At 44.3% G+C, this 19,308-nt stretch overlaps 1 protein-coding gene across 7 annotated transcripts in view; it reads left to right on the top strand.

The window, feature by feature from the left end:
• Positions 1–19,308, top strand: part of nf1a (neurofibromin 1a) — a 92,902-nt gene that overhangs the window by 15,140 nt on the left and 58,454 nt on the right. For 5 of the 7 annotated variants that reach the window (XM_066696144.1, XM_066696142.1, XM_066696140.1 and 2 more), the window contains exons 5-26: positions 1,135–1,241; positions 1,455–1,522; positions 2,144–2,219; positions 2,341–2,498; positions 2,644–2,817; positions 3,052–3,180; positions 3,310–3,384; positions 4,061–4,192; positions 8,916–9,050; positions 9,580–9,693; positions 9,938–10,017; positions 10,099–10,222; positions 10,520–10,766; positions 11,267–11,340; positions 12,562–12,645; positions 13,808–14,248; positions 14,803–14,942; positions 15,481–15,603; positions 17,362–17,445; positions 17,791–17,907; positions 18,587–18,768; positions 18,998–19,209. In XM_066696144.1, coding sequence (XP_066552241.1) covers positions 1,135–1,241; positions 1,455–1,522; positions 2,144–2,219; positions 2,341–2,498; positions 2,644–2,817; positions 3,052–3,180; positions 3,310–3,384; positions 4,061–4,192; positions 8,916–9,050; positions 9,580–9,693; positions 9,938–10,017; positions 10,099–10,222; positions 10,520–10,766; positions 11,267–11,340; positions 12,562–12,645; positions 13,808–14,248; positions 14,803–14,942; positions 15,481–15,603; positions 17,362–17,445; positions 17,791–17,907; positions 18,587–18,768; positions 18,998–19,209 — 3,076 coding nt within the window. The remainder of the gene's footprint in view (positions 1–1,134; positions 1,242–1,454; positions 1,523–2,143; positions 2,220–2,340; positions 2,499–2,643; positions 2,818–3,051; positions 3,181–3,309; positions 3,385–4,060; positions 4,193–8,915; positions 9,051–9,579; positions 9,694–9,937; positions 10,018–10,098; positions 10,223–10,519; positions 10,767–11,266; positions 11,341–12,561; positions 12,646–13,807; positions 14,249–14,802; positions 14,943–15,480; positions 15,604–17,361; positions 17,446–17,790; positions 17,908–18,586; positions 18,769–18,997; positions 19,210–19,308) is intronic. The other 2 variants (XM_066696145.1, XM_066696143.1) reach the window with 1 other exon arrangement.

The following is a 19,308-nucleotide window of genomic DNA, read 5'->3' as shown; positions in this document are numbered from 1 at the left end:
GCTTTCCATGTCAGTGCCACTGTGAATTATAGATGCTCCATTTTCTGGGCTTTTAGGTGTCCTTATACTTGTACCCAGCATGCTTCGCTTTTCCAACATCCGGTGCGGCAATTATGTGACGACGGCCAAGCCAAGCCAGGACAGAAATAATGACTACGAGATAACTAGGCCCAAGCAATGTGGCACAGCTCCACCAGGGAAAGGGTTAACCACTCTGCAGTCACTGCATTGCTCCTCTCTCCTCCTCTGGGAGGTCAAGGAGCCGGCAGCTAGCCTGGCTGACCTGCTGACCTTTCCAGCTTCCTGCCAGAGTGTGATCGCAGGCCCAGAGCAGCAGCTGTGGGGGGCGGGAGTGTTGGCGTGAGGGACCCTGTGCTGGAGGCCGAGCTCTCTCCCCTTGCTCCCCTCGTACAGCTCCGCCAGGAACCTTCATAAAGGGCTGCTTTGTGCGCGGCGACAGGGGTAGGGTTTCAGATTGGGCAGGCTTCCGCAAAGGCCAGGCTGAGGAGAGCGGGCCGGAGAAGGCCTCGTGTCAGATTTTGGAGTGGTGTCTGTGTGTGTGTGTGTTGGGTGGCGAAGTACAGAATACATCTGATATAGTCATTAACCATTCAGGGTTTATGAATTATTTGCCAAAAGAAGTGAGTGTTTTTTATGGGGGGGAGGGGTGTGTGTAGTTTTTGGATTTAAAAGTATAACTGTGTGTCCAAGTAGTGGAATACATACATTAGTACAGTGAAATGACGAACAGAGTGAGAACAAGAAAAATGTAAAGGAGTGGCTACTTATTAAGACATGAACATGCTGTTACTGTAAGTCTATGCTTCTAGGATCTGTACATAAGGAAAACTACAGGTGTAGGGTTGGAAATCCTAAGTTTTGCTTTTTGGTTGCTTAGTGGTACAGTCCGTGGATTTTAATCCTATACTATCACTGCCTAAACTAATCTATGAATCAAGCAATCGATAAACTTGAATCTTCTCTAAAGCCCAGTTCGGTGCTCAAGGTATGGTCCAATAGACACTATATATTTGAACCTAGACCAAGATGAATCATTGCATACCATGCTATCAAATGAAGGGTGTGGGTATCGTGCAGAGGTATAACGTCCTCTCTTCCCCCACCTCCTTGTAGGTTGCAGGAACTCACGGTGTGCTCTGAAGACAATGTGGATGTTCATGACATCGAGCTGATCCAGTACATCAATGTGGACTGCTCCAAACTCAAAAGACTGCTCCAAGGTATGGGGAAACTCCTGGCAAGCTTACTTCTTTGCATCCCCACAGCTGGGTAGGGAAAGACCTTGAGGAACCAAAGAAAAACGATAGATGTGTCTTGACTGCCCTGTATAGGCAAAACGCCTTGAACTGGAGATGCTAAAGATTACTTTCTAATGATCAGTATTTAGAGGTGGGACCAATAAATTTTTCTTCCTTTTTTCCCCATCCCCACAGAAACGGTGTTTAAATTCAAGGCCCTGAAGAAACCTGCACAGCTGAGTGTCATCAACAGCCTGGAAAAGGTCAGTCTCGCCTAGTCTGTCTGTCTCTGTCTGTCCTCGTGGCTGGACATTGTTCAGCAGGACACTAGTTCACTTTGAGAGCGAGCATGCTTATAATTTACTCCTTGCTGCCACCTTGTGGTCGATTGTTCTTTGTTTGTTTGTGGTTTGCCCTTCAATGCCAACAGCAGTCATGTCCTTTTTGTTCAATTGTATGAAGCTACTAGAACAAGAGTGTTTTGCACTTTTAAAAACCCACGAAAAATGCACATACATAGAAACGCAGATGAATGGTTTGATTCATTGGTAATTTCTGAGCCCTGTATATATGTCAAAGACGTTTCTCATCTGTGACTCGGAAGCCCCAGCACTAGATTTGGTTAACTGTTAACGTTTAGCAGAACACACAATCAGTCTTTTCATATTAATATTATTTATAATACAGGTTATACATGCTCTACTTCCAGTCAGATCATCATTGTCACTGTTATAGAGTTATTTTATGGTTGCTCAGTTTAATCTTCGAGAAATCCTCAAAGTCAAGCCAGGAAAGGAGCCCCCACTGGTTTAAAATGATTTTTGTGCTGCTTGTTTTTGACACTGCTCTAGATTGCAGTTGACAGCATCTCTTCATCTTCACAGGCTTTCTGGAACTGGGTGGAGAACTACCCTGATGAGTTCACCACACTGTACCAGCGCCCGCAGACGGACATGGCAGGTGGGTGTTGTCTCGGGAGGGCCCAGCTTGGTGTCGGTCCACCCCCCCGTCGTCTATTTTCTTCCTGCGTTTGTTTGTACCTGCACCTGACCTTTGACCTTTGTCCCTCCGCCCCCGACAGACTGCGGGGAGAAGCTGTTCGACCTGGTGGACAGTTTTGCCGAGAGTGCCAAGAGGAAGGCAGCGGTCTGGCCTTTGCAGATCATCCTCCTTGTCCTCTGTCCTGAGATCACACAGGACATCTCCAAAGAGGTGGTGGAGGACAGTAGGGTCAACAAGGTGAGGGGCATCAGAACCACTTGACACAGCCCGCCATCTCTGTGGACCGCAAAGCAAAGGGCTACAGCAATCGGGCACCGACGTCTTCGTAATATCCAGGGTTTGGTGCTGACGTGTGCCGTGGGGGCCTGCTCTTGTTTTGCAGAAGCTGTTCCTGGAGAACCTGCGCAAGGCCTTGGCGGGACACGGGACCAGCAAGCAGCTGACGGAGAGTGCGGCCATCGCGTGTGTCAAGCTCTGCAAGGCCTCCACCTACATCAACTGGGAGGACCACTCTGTCATCTTCCTCCTGGTGCAGTCCATAGTGGTGGACCTCAAGGTAATCTGCAAGAAGATCTAGAGGGGAGGAGTGCTTGTGCAATTGAGGGTAGGCCTTTGGTCATGTAACCAAAACGGTATTGACCCCATAATCCCATCACTGCTGGTCTCAATGCCCCATTACTTGACTTGGACACAACCCTTAGGTTTATTTTTGTGCCGCGTAGTTTAGTAGTCCGAGGTCTATCATTTTCTGATTTACATTTTAAGAATCTCTTCATTCTCTTCTCATCAGGCCCTGCTCTTCAACCCGACCAAACCCTTCTCCCGAGGGGCGGGCAGCCAGAACGCCGACATCGACCTCATGATTGACTGCTTCGTCTCCTGTTTCCGCATAAACCCCCACAACAACCAGCACTTTAAGGTCAGTGCAGGGGAGATTTCCCTGGCGGCCGCTGCTTGAAACCCAAGAAATGGACAACAACAGAAAACAGTTAGTGAGTTTATGTGCCCTCCCTCTAAGCCGTTTGATTGTGCTCTGTTGCTCTCGCAGGTCTGTCTGGCCCCCACCTCTCCGCCCACCTTTCACTTCGTTCTGGTCAACTCCCTGCACAGAATCATCACAAACGTAAGTGTGCCAAACCGTTCATTTCACACGCCAGGCCCGTGACACCTGCGCGTCGCATTTACCGTGCATATTGCACAGAAATAGACGCATCAGCCTTTTTTCGTGTATGTAGTCCAGCAGTGACACGGCTGGGGAAGAAACACATACAGTGATCCTTTCCTGGGGCTGCAGATTTATTTTTTGAGTTTTGGCTACTACCATTTTTGGGCATTTCGGTTCGTGGTCTCTGACTACGAGAAAACTGGTAGCCCGGAGTGCCGGATGAATAAGCAGTCCGATAGCGAGCCGCCCCCTTTTGTTTCTTATTGTCTGGGCTGGGAGGCTCATAGAGAGGGTGCCCTCGGCTGCCAGGTCAGGCTTCACTGCCCCAAACACTGCTGCTGATGCATGTACCCTTCCACACATGAGAATTTACAATACAGGGATGCCATATTACCCTGGGGAGAGTAAAATCCTGCTTTGTTCAGGTTTCCCACCCTACCCCTAAACTTCATGGACTAATGTTATCTTAACTGAACCTTCTGCCAGACTTGAACCATGGCTCCATCACTGACAAACCCTAATCTTCCCTCCAGCTCGGTCTTCAGCCCTAGCTTTCGTCCTTTGCCGCTTTAGAAAAGTGCAGATGTTTGACCCCCTCAGTGTGTTTTCACCTCCTCCTCCTCCGTCCCTGTAGTCTCCTCTGGACTGGTGGCCGAAGATCGACGCGGTTTACGGCTACTCGGGGGAGCTGCGAATTATGTTCTCCGAGACGCTGGGCCGTGTGATACAGGGCTGCAGTACCCACGCTCCGTTACGCATGACGCCGGTAAGAGTGTCCCTCCATGCCCTCCCCCGCCCCCACTGTCGCCATCCACACACACAGCCCGCCTGCACTGAACATCCACACTGACCTCTCAAACTATGGGAAGCCCTGTCGGAAACAGGAGTGTCTTAACCTGCCACAGCAACACCCTAGTCAAAAACTTTATATATTTATTTATTTACCCCACCTCCCATTTTCTTTTCCTCTTCCTAGCAACACCTATCACTTAACACACATCTCCTGGGACACTTGATTTGTTATGGGTGCTGAATCACAGCTCAGGATAGCTGCAGTGCTAAGGGAAGATGAGGAAGTCCTGTTTTTTTTGGTTTTGTTTTTGAAACCGATTAGGAAGACAATAAAGTATATATATACACCGATCAGCCATAACATTATGACCACTGACAGATGAAGTGAATAACACTGATAATCTCATTATCATGACACCTGTCAGTGGGTGGGATATATTAGGCAGCAAGTGAACATTTTGTACTCAAAGTTGATGTGTTAGAAGCAGGACAAATGGGCAGCGTAAGGATCTGAGCGACTTTGATAAGGGCCAAATTGTGATGGCTAGACGACTGGGTCAGAGCATCTCCAAAACTGCAGCTCTTGTGGGGTGTTCCCAGTCTGCAGTGGTCAGTACCTATCAAAAGTGGTCCAAGGAAGGAAAAGCGGTGAACCGGCGACAGGGTCATGGGCGGCCAAGGCTCACTGATGCACGTGGGGAGCGAAGGCTGGCCCGTGTGGTCCGATCCAACAGACGAGCTACTGTAGCTCAAATTGCTGAAAAAGTGAATGCTGGTTCTGATAGAAAGGTGTCAGAACACACAGTGCATCGCAGTTTGTTGCGTATGGGGCTGCGTAGCCACAGACCAGTCAGGGTGCCCATGCTGACCCCTGTCCACTGCCGAAAGCGCCTACAATGGGCACGTGAGCATTAGAACTGGACCACGGAGCAATGGAAGAAGGTGGCCTGGTCTGATGAATCACAAGTTCAAGGTGTTGACTTGGCCTCCAAATTCCCCAGATTTCAATCCAATCGAGCATCTGTGGGATGTGCTGGACAAACAAGTCCGATCCATGGAGTCAGGGGGGTCCGAAGGGTCAAGGCTGTTTTGGCGGCAAAAGGGGGACCTACACAATATTAGGCAGGTGGTCATAATGTTATGGCTGATCGGTGTATATATAGGTTTTTCGTTTTTTAAACTTTTTTTTTTTTTTTCGTTCCTTGTTTATTTGCCCCCTGCTCTTATTTCCTTTTATCATTTCATGTCTCATTTGTAAGAGTGTGGCCTGTACCTGTATTCTCACCTGTTGCTTTAGACAGCAGCGAGCTTCTCTGACATTGACTGGTGGTGCTTTGTCTTCTGCTTTTTTTATTTCTTTATTTCTTTATTTTTTTTCTTTTGCTTTATTTTTATTTTCTGTTCTTTATTGACTGCTGTCGCTCACTCGATCAGATGCCAACCAGTCACTGTTTTGCATGGCAGTGGGCCTCTGTCGCTGTAAGTATTATTCACTGTTAACTGCCACAGGAAAGAGAAAAAGAAAGATACAAACAAAAACAGCCTTTTACCTTTTCTGTGCCCAGTTACACACCTGTTCGCACCATATCATTATATTAACTGGCTATGTAGCATGCTTGCTGTCTTTTTATTTATTTATTTTTATTTTTTTATTTTTATTTACTTTGCCTCCTTGAAGGATGCCTCTGTTTCTCATCAAATTTGGGCTTTGATCAGAATTTGCCCTGCGTATTTACTGACCTGCGTTGTTGTTCCTTACGTTTCCTTTCTTCTTTCTTATCTTTATTTTGGAAAGGCAGGGCAGGGGTGTTTTCTTTCTGCATACTTACACACAGGGCAGGGCGGTGATGGTTTCTTGGCAGCGATGAATCTGCAAGGCGAATACTCGGAATTAGAGTAGGCCATCTGTGCTGTCCGTTTTGACGGGACATGTATAATCACCCCAGCTCTGGTGCTTTTTCCAGCATTAGAACACTCAATTTGTTTGCTAGATGCTCACTTGACAAGCACTGATCCACCTACATAGACTCATTTGCACTGTGAGGGCCTTGTCTCCTCCTTTCTCCAGCAGCCCAGCATTCATACACACATAAACTGCTGACCCAACCTGGCTTAAATGGTCTAACCACAAGGCCCTTAACCTAGCCCACTCCACTGGTCAACATGCATATCTGAGAAGAGAACAGGAGGTGATGGCTCCCTGGCTGACCTAACGTCTGTAACGACACTTTCTGGCACCAAAACCAAGCATTTGTCGGTTGACATCCTCTGCAGAGGTTCTTGAATTGCTTGATTACTTTCAAGATAGTTATTCATCAGTTGCATTGAGATAGCATTCCTTAAAATATACCTTTAAGTTCTGTGGAGGTTTTTGAGTATGTGCTAAAGGTTTGCAATGACTTGTGGGTATTTGATTGGCAGGAATAGTCCAGTATCAAGTAGGGTGTAAAAAACTATATACCAGTATTCATTTACGGACCGGTTTGGACTTTTACTATACCTTCATGTCGGTATTTTCAAGTTTTCTATGCTAAATTTAATTTACCGTGTCATTCAGTCATAGCATTCAGCTACCAATAAAATGTATCGTGTTCGCGTATCCCACAACTTGCTGTGCTGGCTGTTTGAGACTGCACTGTCTGACATGAGACGCATCTGATCAAAGAACGCCGATAGTGTTCGTGTAACGCAAATTTCCGCAGATCTGTGTAGATACGCACGGCTCCACCAATGGGGATCGGTTGGATCCTGCAAATCTGCTCAGAACTGCGCAAATCTGCGCTACAAGAACGCGACCACCTATCTTCACAAACCGTGCAGAAATCGATGTAATTGGATGACTTATTTTTATATTTTAGTTTTTATTTAAAAAATTGAATTGCCAATCATTTAAGTAACAACTTAATTATTGTGCATCATAGATTTACATTCAATTTTTAAAAATAATTGATGTAATTATTTAATAAAGAATTGACAATGCTAAAGTGTTGATGTAGAACTCTATATCTGTGGTTTTGACAATGCTGTTCACAGCTTCAATTTGTAATGAAAGTTGACATTTGCCTTCGCTAAGAAGGGGGCAGCAACAGTTTTCATGCAGCTTAACATGTTCCTCTTGATTTCTGCATAATCTTGTCTCACAGCCACAGCTCGCCTCCCGCAGCAGCGTCTCAGAGCTGTGCTGGGCTGTGTCATTCTGCGCAGATTTCTGGGGGTGGGGCTTAGTGGCGTCGAGCAGAAACACTCCAAGAACGCGCATCTCTGAATCTCTGCGCAGATGTGCGCTTCTCAGCACCACCCTTGTTTTTGAAAGAATGCTGCCTCAACCAAATATTGAATAAATTCCATGTGTATTGCGTGTTGACATAAACAAACAGACGTGATGAATGCACAGTGAATGAAGACGAGATGGAGGAGAGTAGTGTGGGTGAAACTTCACAGCAAAGAGACCCCAGTGAATCTGTCCCGAAGAAAGGTGCGTCATTGATAGTGTGGACATGATTTGGTTTCAAGACAACTGACACAGAACAGGGAAATGTAATTCAATGTCAGTTGTGTCCTATTATTTTTGCTTTACGAACAGTATAAAATGGCCATTAAAAAAATACCATCATACCGTCAAAAATGTGAAAAATACCGTGATACCGTATTTTGGCCATATCGCCCAGCCCTAGTATCAAGGCAATAGGCAAAACACCCACATATTTGATATAAGACAAACTGTCAGACACTGTTCCTTCCATCCTTCTACTCGTGGGACTTTTTTGTTCTATCTGTTCTGAGATAATAAAAACAAGATAAAACTGTGCATGTAGGATTGACTATAATGATCGGTATGAAGCACTGGTGTCCAGTATGGGCCACGGCGTTGGATCCCGGCCATTGGCAGCCTTTTCATCCCAATAAAACCATTTATTCCTAGTACAACAAATTATAGAATTACACATTCAAAATCTACAAAAATAAATAATCCAATCCTCTATATTTGAATTTATATCTTAAAAATGCTTTAAACCTTCAGCAAGATCTGCATATTCCTATATAAACACACACACACATTTGAGCATTTCTGGTTATTGCTCTTTAACCACATCAGGTTATACTGGTATACTGAAGAAGGTGCTGGGAATATGGATTTTCCAATAATTTCTGAATTAGGGTGCTGGGAATATATCCTTTTCAGTTCCTAACAGTCACATTATTATGACTATTATTTTCATTGTTATAATTATTACAATTGCTATGATTTGTTGGATGCTTTGTTCATTTCGGTGTAAGTCTGACTCTGTATGAACCACATAGTGCAGGGCCCAGCGTGCAGCTATCTGGTTACCCCCCCACCCCACCTGTGTTCATGGCCCTGCCGCCACACTCATGAAACAGTGTTTTTGTTTGGGATGTATTGGTGTGACTCATGACCTGTTTCTCCTTTGGCACTGTTGTTCTCGTGCTGTTTGCACGTCCTGTTGTCTTTAATCTGAACTGTACAAACCAAGATGAGTCAAATGTCAAAGCACCAGTTGCAACCCGCTACAACTTCAGTTTGTTCCTGTTTTAATTATTCTTTTGTTCTTTTTTTATTCCTCCAAACCCACCCACCCGAGCCCTTCGCCACCCCACCCTCCCCCCCACAAAAACGGTTTTAAATGTTTTAACTAATTGTATTTGTCTTTGTGTCTTTCTCTTTCGTATTTCAGAGTCTCACGTTCAAAGAGAAAATGACCAGCCTTAAGTTTAAAGAGAAAACCACCGAGATGGACACCAGGAGTTATAAGTATTTGTTGCTGGCCGTGGTGAAGCTGATTCATGCCGACCCTAAGCTGATGTTACATGTAAGTAAGGTGCTGTTTTATGCAGTACAGCTTTAAATCCAGATGAGGTGCTGTTGATTCAGTTGCAGCAGGCAATCCCTCCACTAGGGGGATTGTTATTGAGAGAAAAGCTGCTAAATTGAATGAAAATGTCACGATTCACAAATTCTTCCTATTGAATGTTAATATTACTGTTACATTTGTACCTTTTCATCCAACAAACAAATGGCATTGAAGTATTAATTGTTTGCTATTTTTTTTTATCCTGTTTTTTCTTCTTTATAACATCTTGATAAACTGTTTCTGTTAAAATCCTTTAATGCTAGGATTATCCAGTTGATTCCATTAGCCAGGCGTGGATTTAAATAGATAATCCGAGCATTTACAGAGCTGGCAGAGAGACATTTTGGCATTGTATTGGGCTTTTTGTTTTTTGTTGTGGGGAAGTTCTCAGTCTAGCAGTGTCTTTGGACCTTGGTCTTGGCCCTATGCCAGCCCATGCACCAGTTTCCCCTGAACCGTGACGCCCCATTTTTTGGTTGCGTTCCAGAACCCCGGCAAGCAGGGCCACGAGATCCAGAGCAGCACGGCGGAGCTCATCACGGGCCTGGTGCAGCTCGTGCCCCAGGCCAACATGACGGAGATCGCACAGGAGGCCATGGAGGTGAGACTGCTGACAGCATAGTCTCTGATCAGTGGCTTGAACTGTGAATTTCAGATCAGGTGGGCTCTCTGCTCCAGTACAGCCGGTTTGTAATACTGGTTACATAGGTGTTGACAGGCGCCAGTAAAGCTTTGCCACTGGTTTTGTGTATGAACTGAATAGTCTGCAGGTCTGGAACCACAAAAGTAAATAACCGAGGACCTTCGTGTGTCACAAAGACTTTTCTCTTCTTGGTTTGTCCCAGGCTTTGCTAGTCTTACACCAGCCAGAAACCATAGAGCTGTGGAACCCTGATGCACCCATAGAAACCTTCTGGGAAATAAGGTAAAACGCATCGTCTCATCGTTTTTTTTCCTACGTGTAGTCGATGTGTTTTCTGTACTGATCTTGTGTCCCGTCCTGCAGCTCACAGGTGCTGTTCTTCATCTGCAAGAAACTCATCGGCCATCAAATTATTAACAGCACAGAAATCCTGAAGTGGCTGCGAGAGATCCTGATCTGCAGGAATAAGTTCCTTCTCAAGAACAAGGTGAGGAGAGCAGGCCTGGGGGGTTGGCCCACATAGAGAGAGCTGGTGGGACGAGGTGTGGCCTCCCGCCCTGGTCCAAGAGAGAGGCAGGGTCCTCAGGTTTTTATTCCAACCTTTAGGTCCGTAACTTATTTGATCCAAATTATTAGAAACAAGTGTAAAGTTGGGGAGAGTAACATGAGGTCCAATGCAGGAGTTTGAGACTGCATCGTATTGAGCGTGTGTACTTTATCTTCATCTTCACCTTCAAAGGCCACCAGACCTGATTCCCTTTCCCTGTGTGTGTGTGAATGCCAGGAGAGAGCCACCCTGGGCAGCGGCATCCCCATCTGCCGGCAGGCCCAGACCAAGCTGGAGGTGTCCCTGTACATGTTCCTGTGCAGCCCCGACATCGAGGCCGTGCTGGTGGCCATGTCCTGCTTCCGCCACCTGTGCGAGGAGGCCGACATCCGCTGCGGGGTGGACGAGGTGTCCGTGCAGAATATCCTGCCCAACTACAACACCTTCATCGAGTTCGCCTCCGTCAGCAACATGATGTCAACTGGTGAGGCAGGGGTGGAGGGCACCCTGGCCATGTTGAAAGTGTTCTGTGTTCCTGCCAGTCCTTATGGAGCATTGCCAATGAATGTGTGAACTGTGAATGATTTTGTGGATTTATTTTGTCTTACACACTATACTCTATTACCCCTAGAGGGCAGCAAGACACTAACGATGGATTCTCTCAGATCCTGTACTGTATAACATTACTTCCCCCCCCTTTTCTGTTAGGAAGGTGGCTGTTAAACAGTAGGAAAGAAGGGGTCTAAACGCTGTAATTAATATACTGCATTTATGTTTGTGTGTACAAACTCTGAATTTCCTGGAAACGAAGATAAATCTGTCCTTTTAATTTTGTGGCAGCTGCTTGTTTCTGCTTTTACGTCTAGTGCAACTCTTACCAAGCACAGCTGCGTAAGATCTGTGGTTGCATCTGTCAGAGTTATATATATTTTGTGCCTTGTGGCTTGGCCTGATGGCTCCCTGCTCTGTGCTGTGTGTCCGCAGGCCGGGCAGCCCTGCAGAAGAGAGTCATGGCCTTGTTGCGAAGGATAGAGCACCCGACCGCAGGAAACACAGAGGTCAGTATTGGTGCTGGGTGGGCCCTGTGCTTATGTTGGTGTTGCACAGCTTCTTGTTACCCTGTGCTTTACACACTGCCTCAAGTTTAAAGACCTAATTTGAAAACACAGTAACTTTTTACATTTGTATATATAAAATAAACGTGTATGAATATGTTTGTATTAGAATGGAATCCCCCTGAGTACTAAAACAGATGTATCTTTCAGTTATCAAAGATATTAATACTCTGTATGCCTCCTCCCTCATTAAGGGGAACTGGAATCCCCTGCACTTCGAGGTGGAGTTGAAAGAGTATAATTCACTTTGTTCCAGATGTATGATTCTGTGTTGGTCTCCCACCTGGCTCTACGTCACCTGGAAATGCATGCAAATATGCGTCAGAAATGGCAAAAAGCAGACTGTGCACGTAGCTAGAATACCAACTAATGTCTTGCTCAGTCCTGTCCTGCCAGTGATTACACCATTGAGATGAAAGTGCATTGTAAACGCACACAAAATATAACCCCCACTGCAAATTTGTAAAGGTTCTTTGCTTTACCTGCCCCTGGGTTAAGACACCCAAACTTCATTACCTTTGGAAACTATGAATATAGTTCTGAATCTGTTTAAAAATGAAGACCTCTTGGCGAAAGTGTCTTGGAGAGCTGAGCTTGGACAGGTAAGCTCACCTGAAATTCTGCTACGGTCTCAGTTGGCCCTTGTTGGGGTAATGATGAAATCCCAAATCCGAGTTAAGGTATACTCATAATGAGTGGAACCTTAAACTTTATGGATATGCAATTGCCTTCTGCGTATTACTAGTTCAAACCTGTAGTGATTTTAAGAGTCCACGTTAAAAGCCCAGTTAGAAGTCATGATACCCTGGTAACTTGAACATGCACTAGTTTCTGTGTGGATTATTAACTCTTTCCATTGGAATAACCTCTTTATTCATATTTGCTGCTTTAGGTCTGTGAAGCTCTGCATTTAAGTAGTCCATGACTTGCTGCTGCTGCAACAAAGACCAGCTCCTCTGTATAATGGTTAAAATAGGCAAAGCTCCAATATCATAGCATGCTTAGATTGATGCCTAGATTTGTTGCTCACCGAATCCTTCCTGTTTATTTGTCAGTCCTTACTACAGAAGTGTATCGGCTTCAGGGAAATGTCGGTTCATTCACTTCTGTAGGTTCCTGTGTTTTTTTCTTGTCTCGGGCTAATGTGATTCTTATACCCCGTAGGCTTGGGAAGACACATATGCAAAATGGGACCAAGCTACTAAGTTAATACTTAATTATCCAAAAACTAAAATTGAGGATGGCCAGGTAAGGATGGGCTGCAGATCCTATTTATATTTCACAAGATTTTTTCTTTTTTGTACTTATTTCTTCCTGTTAAGACTACAAATGAATTTTGTTTTGTTTTGTTATGCAGGAAAGTTGAAATGCTTGTAAATGTTTGACAGATAGCATTGTTGTTAAAGGGATTATTACAGTCTGTTTCTTATAGAAATCGAGAGATTGAGATGATAAATGTGAAATTTAATAAATCTTAGCTTAATTTTCTGTTAATTGTATTGATGAGCACATCTATAGTCACAGCAGGTATACCCGAGTGCTTTTGATGCCCTTATAATTTTAAATATATATGTTTAGTTCTTGGCATACGAAAGCTCATTTTGCTGCTCTTATCGTGCAAGTTACACATTTTATTTCATTTATTAAATTGTCAACAATCCTGATCTCCCACCCCCAACCCAACCTTGCACATTTTTAATTTTCTAAATATTTACAAAACTGTAAATGTCTCAACAGTTCCTGCATAATTGTCTAAAATGGGCGTGTTGTTTCTCTAGTGTGTGCAACTGACTTCGCATCTGTGTCTCGTCTTTCTCGTGTGTGTGTGTGTGTGTGTGACTGTGCAATATCCATTCAAATCAAGTTTTTGCTCGCAGTCTGCTTCGATGGGTGTGAGTTCAGGTCTGAAGCCTCCCGACAAACCATGGGTTTGATTCACAGTTCATCCTGCCACGGATATCCTGGCACCTGTAACTACCTCACTGCGCTGCTCTAGTACCACAGTCTACGCGTAATCAAAATGAGACTTTCTCGTGACCTGTGACTCACACCCTGAGGAACTGGATGAAGGGATATCTTTTGTGAAAGCTTACCGAGCTGCCTTAGTTTGAAAATAAATATAAATAGGCATTATTTGGTTAAGATTTGCAAACCATTTCAGAGCAATGAAACTGTTCACAACAACAATCTTTTCAAAAATAAATAAATAAACCTCGGTAAGGTTTTAGAAAAGATTTTAATTTTGAAATAACACTTCAGATTCTGTTTCACTCACCCTGTTTTCATTGCGTGCATGTGTGTGGGTGTATGTGTGTGTCCTCGTCATCAATCTAATAATGATGCATTGTTTTTTTGTTTTTGTTTTTTAAAATGAAGGTCAAGTAAAAATTAAAATTGTGTCCACATTTAGGTGACAGAAAGTCTCCATAAGACAATTGTTAAGCGGCGAATGTCACATGTAAGTGGGGGTGGCTCTATAGACTTGTCTGACACGGACTCCTTGCAGGAATGGATCAACATGACGGGATTCCTGTGCGCTCTGGGCGGGGTGTGCCTGCAGCATCGCAACCCCCCCGGACCGGCCACTTACAGCCCGCCCATGGGCCCCCTCAATGAACGCAAGGGCTCCATGATTTCAATGGGCTCGAGCGAGGGCAGTGTGGAGACCCCCCTCAACAAGTTCCTGGACCGTTTGCTCTCACTCATGGTGTGCAACCACGAGAAAGTGGGCCTGCAGATCAGAACCAATATCAAGGACCTTGTGGGCCTGGAGCTCAGCCCCGCTCTCTACCCTATGCTCTTCAACAAGCTCAAGAACAGCATCAGCCGCTTCTTCGATGCACAGGGACCCGTGAGTGGCGCCTATTCTTACCTCACTCTGGAGTTTTCTTAGTTCCCTACTGGATTGGTGCGGCCTGTGTAGAGTGGCAACTTGAGTCCCGCCACAGAATGGCGGGTCTTAGTGCGAAGTGATTGCTAGATATTTGTATTTTGTATATGGGTTTTATTGTAACGTTTTCTTCTAGTGAATCGGGATCCGGAGTAGTTTTATTTATTTTTTTCCTAAATGTCACAAATGCAAATGCAAAATCTTGTGTATTTTGTGTTGCTTAGGGAGAAGTTTGTACTGAATACATTTTTACTGTAATCTCTACTTAGGTAATTGTTTTTATAATGATAATATTAATAATTAAAGCAATCCAAGGATGTCAGAAATGTTAAATAAACCATAAAGCAATAGTGTGTTGCTAATTGCTGTTAATTGCGTAACAGTTAAACTCTAATCCCCCCACAACGACAGATGAGAAAAATAGAAGTTAATTGTTGTTTTGGATCGTTTTTCTGTGACGTGTATATCTCAATGGTGGAGTAATCGGTTGTGTCCCACTGCTACCCCAACCCCAGGTCCCGATCAATGACACTAACACCCAGTTTGTGGAGCAGACCATCGCCATCATGAAGAACCTGCTGGACAACCACACGGAGGGCAGTTCAGAGCACCTGGGCCAGGCCAGCATTGAGACCATGATGCTCAACTTGGTCAGGTAGGCTTGAGCTCTGACTCGTAGGCCAGTGTAGATCACCTTATGGCACCACCATGTTTACCCTTGTGTACTGCGGGAATTGGGTTATCTGGCTCTGGGTCTTCAGATGCACACTGAGGACTGAGCAGTACATCCAGACTCTAACGGCCAGGCTAAAGCAGATGATCCCAGATTACTGTGCACATGCCAAGATCACTCTTCCGCTTGGCAGGGAGATCTGACAATAACAATCTTATAACAGCACTTGCTTATATGAAACTCTGAATTAGGACCTTCCTTGACTCGGTGGTGTGCTGTAGAGTGATCTTGGCAGATGCCCTGGTTTGTTCTCTTACTCATCTTTTTTTCAATGGAATTTGTCAATAGTTTGAGACCTAAGTCCCAGCTCCTCATATCTGCACTGGCTATAACTAATTACCTCTAAATTGGCTGCCCTTTGAGGAGGAATGTGTGAAACCGGGCAAGTGTGATTGACCCTGCTCTTCAGCTCCAAACTTATGTGTGCCCTTGAGAGTTTGACCTTGCCTGTGCCCCACAGGTACGTCCGCATACTCGGCAACATGGTGCATGCTATCCAGATCAAGACAAAGCTGTGTCAGCTGGTGGAAGTCATGATGGAGCGCAGGGACGACCTCTCCTTCTGCCAGGAGATGAAGTTTCGGTAAGAGCCACAGCCTGGCAGTGGCTTTCACTCACTTCCTCATCCCTGGTTCGTGGTCGGCATCTTATACTACTCATTCCTAGTCCTGGAAAGCCCACTGTATTTTCTGTTTCATTCAAATTATATAAATATACAGTACTGTGCAAAAGTTTTAGGCAGGTGTGAAAAAATGCTGTGGAGTAAGAATGCTTTCAAAAATAGACAGGTTAATAGATTATATTTATCAATTAACTGAATGCAAAGTGAGTGAACAGAAGAAAAATCTACATCAAATCCATTTTTGGTGTGACCATCCTTTGCCTTCAAAAAAGCATAAATTCTTCTATTATCTATTAACATGTCATTTTTGAAAGCATTCTTACAGCATTTTTTCACACCTGCCTAAAACGTTTGCACAGTTATGTGTGTGTGTATGTATGTGTATATATATATATATATGTGTGTATATATATATATATATATATATATATATATATATATATATATATATATATATATATATATATATATATATAATTTTTTTTTTTTTTTTACTGGTCTTAACACTAGAACTGCAGAGATTTCGTATTACATACAACCACCACACCTGCAAAAAGTGTGGTTCTTTTATAAAACAGCTATGTGATGAAAATGCAAAACCAATTGGTGGATAAAACCTTTATAGTTTTTCATATGAACTTCACACACATTTCCAGTGCAGAAACACTGAATTTACATTTGAAAATCCAAGTATTTTTCTTATTTTTTCAAAATGAGCCAATATAAATAAACATGAAAAAACTAGTAATAAACTTTTAAAATTGTAAAACCTAGATAACCAGTTATAAAAATAGCATAAAATTTAAATATAAAATCTTCTGCAATGTGAAAGGGTTTTGAAATGGCTGTCTGTCTATTACAGCTGTGCACATCAATGCAGAAAATGCGCTTTTCAACAATACAGTGCCTTTGCAAATGGGGATGTTTGTTCAGCATTTAGCAGTCTGTCAATGTCTTTATTTTGTGTGCCCGTGGGCAGCGTTTGGCTGAAGGGTGAGGGACATCTTCAGCCCTGCATAAATACTGAATTAATACCAACAGCAGTCTAAACACTAACTCCAGTCAATCTGTTGCCAGCCAAACCAGTGCAAAAAACGGCTATGGCGATGCTAGTGTTAAACCATTGAAGATTTGAAGCTATTTACTTATGTCACTGTGGCTCTCTGGGACCGGAAATAAATATTTGAACTATCTAGGAATTAAAATCACCCTGTTGTGCTTGATCTGGTTATACAGTCCCACTTCATGTTAGAGCACATCATGTGATCATGTGGTTAACAAGTTGACTTGTATGTGATAGTTTCCAGTTTTCAAGATAGTTATATCACTATTTTAACAACACTTTTTAATTGTGTGCATTTCAGTTCCTTTTTCTCAGACCATTTCTTTTACATAGTAGCCACTGGAAAATATTGTTCTTATGTGTCATTACAGAGGGAAATTCACAGAACCATGTTGTTTGTTTGCCGTGCGTTAAAGGTTTATGAAGACTTCATTAATTTGAAAGTGTGCAAATCCAAAATGTACAGTTGTCTATGTACCTCATTAAGATTTTTATTTTCTCTCCATGCAATTCAGACTTTCATGGTTTTGTTTCTTCCAATTCTGTGACTTGAGTAAAGTATTTGTGGATTTTACCAGCACATGTGGGCACAGCTGTTACCTCTGTGGTTTAAAGTGGGTGGTCCTCCCTGTTACAATGCCATCTTCTTCTCTCAGGAACAAGATGGTGGAGTACCTGACAGACTGGGTGATGGGGACGTCCAATCAGGCAGCGGACGATGATGTCAAATGTTTGACCAGGTACGTCTCGCAACATGCTCTGATACACAGGCAGGCATTCACTTTTGGGATGTTTTTAATCCGAAATTTCTCCATACATGTCTTGTGTCTCTGTTTTAGCGTAGTGGTTTAATTTCTTCACCTCTCCCCTCGTAATTTTTCCTTACGATCAGATTGGTACAGAAGAAAGCCATTCTAGCGAGATAAATGTAATCTTAATGGGCAAACACTGCTCTTGATTAATTCCTGCACCACCTCTCCCTAATTACTGATGGTTCTGTCTGATGTCATGTTGGTTTTTGGAGGCGTGTGTGTGCATAGGCTGCAAAGTGGAGATGTGAGCCATGTTTGGTGGTGTTTTTGCAGGGATCTCGACCAGGCCAGTATGGAGGCAGTGGTGTCACTTCTTGCCGGTTTGCCTCTGCAGCCAGAGGAGGGTGACGGTGTGGAGTTGATGGAGGCAAAGTCCCAGCTCTTCCTGAAGTAAGATCACCCTGTGTCCGGACACTGTGTCCAGATTACACTACTGCTCACTAGTTTGTCTCGGTGTCGTGTAAAAAATGAATGAATAAATACTACATCTACTATTCATTATTATTCTAATTGCACATGTAGCATGCTGGACTACTTGCTTTGATCCTCTATTTTGGTGTATTTGGTAACTGTTGCAAAAAAGTCATCATAATATGGTTTGCCTTCCATCTGTGAAAAATCTTAAATGGCCAAAAAAAAATAAAAAATGTTGCCGCCACTTCCTCATTTCAACTTCCAGGTTCTTGAGTCTAACGCACTTTCGGTATGTGTGTCTAATGCAATGTCAGACAGTGTTATCGAAGCATTTAATGTAGGACAGTGTCAAAAGTGTAAACTGTCAACGATTCTGTCCTCAGTTCAATAGAAGATCACAGTGGAATCGTCGCATTTTCTCTGAATGCATCAATATTAGTGCTATAAGTAACAGCTGTTACCAGTGTTGTATTAGACCAAGCTGCTTTGTTTGTGTCTACTCAGTTTCGTGCTTGGTGCTGTGGCCTCAATGCCATGTCTGTTTGTTATTTCTTTATTTTTGAGCTGCTCTAATTGGGTTTAGCTCCCCACAAAGCACTGAATGTGAACACTCCAAGCCTAGCTCCCCGGCTGATGATGCCCCTGCGCTTTGCAGGTACTTCACCCTGTTCATGAACCTGCTGAACGACTGCAGTGAGGTGGAGGACGATGGGCAGCAGACAGCGGGACGGAAGCGCGGGATGTCCCGTCGCCTGGCCTCCCTGCGCCACTGCACTGTCCTCGCCATGTCCAACCTCCTCAACGCCAACGTGGACAGTGGGCTAATGCACTCCATAGGTGAGTTAGGAACCTGCCGGCAGATTGTCACCCCCGAGCGTGGCTGCTGGTCGTGATAGAAACTTCTGCTTCCCTTCCCGTCCTGCTGATTTTTTGTTAGTTCATTTGAGAATATCATACCGTACGATCTGTTCCCACTTGCACGTTCAAGCTAGGGGTATAAAGATCAGCTCGTCACAGGAGAGCATGACACCAAGCTTCCAAACACTGTCCCTCTCCCTCTCTCCAGGGTTGGGCTACCACAAGGACCTGCAGACGCGAGCCACGTTCATGGAGGTATTGACCAAGATCCTGCAACAGGGCACGGAGTTCGATACGCTGGCCGAGACGGTGCTGGCTGACCGCTTTGAGAGGCTGGTGGAGCTCGTCACCATGATGGGGGACCAGGGAGAGCTGCCCATCGCCATGGCTCTGGCCAACGTGGTGCCCTGCTCGCAGTGGGTGGGTGGTGCATGGACGCCTACAGTGTAGAACAGGGTGGTGGGGTTCCATCATTCTGAGGACGAAGGGTGAACATTGTGTGCATTGTGTCTCCCCCCC

The sequence above is a fragment of the Amia ocellicauda genome, chromosome 22 (genome assembly GCF_036373705.1).
Source record: "Amia ocellicauda isolate fAmiCal2 chromosome 22, fAmiCal2.hap1, whole genome shotgun sequence".
Lineage (NCBI taxonomy): Eukaryota > Metazoa > Chordata > Actinopteri > Amiiformes > Amiidae > Amia > Amia ocellicauda.
Note: the sequence above shows the minus strand (reverse complement) of the source record. Positions and strands in the feature narration are given on the sequence as shown.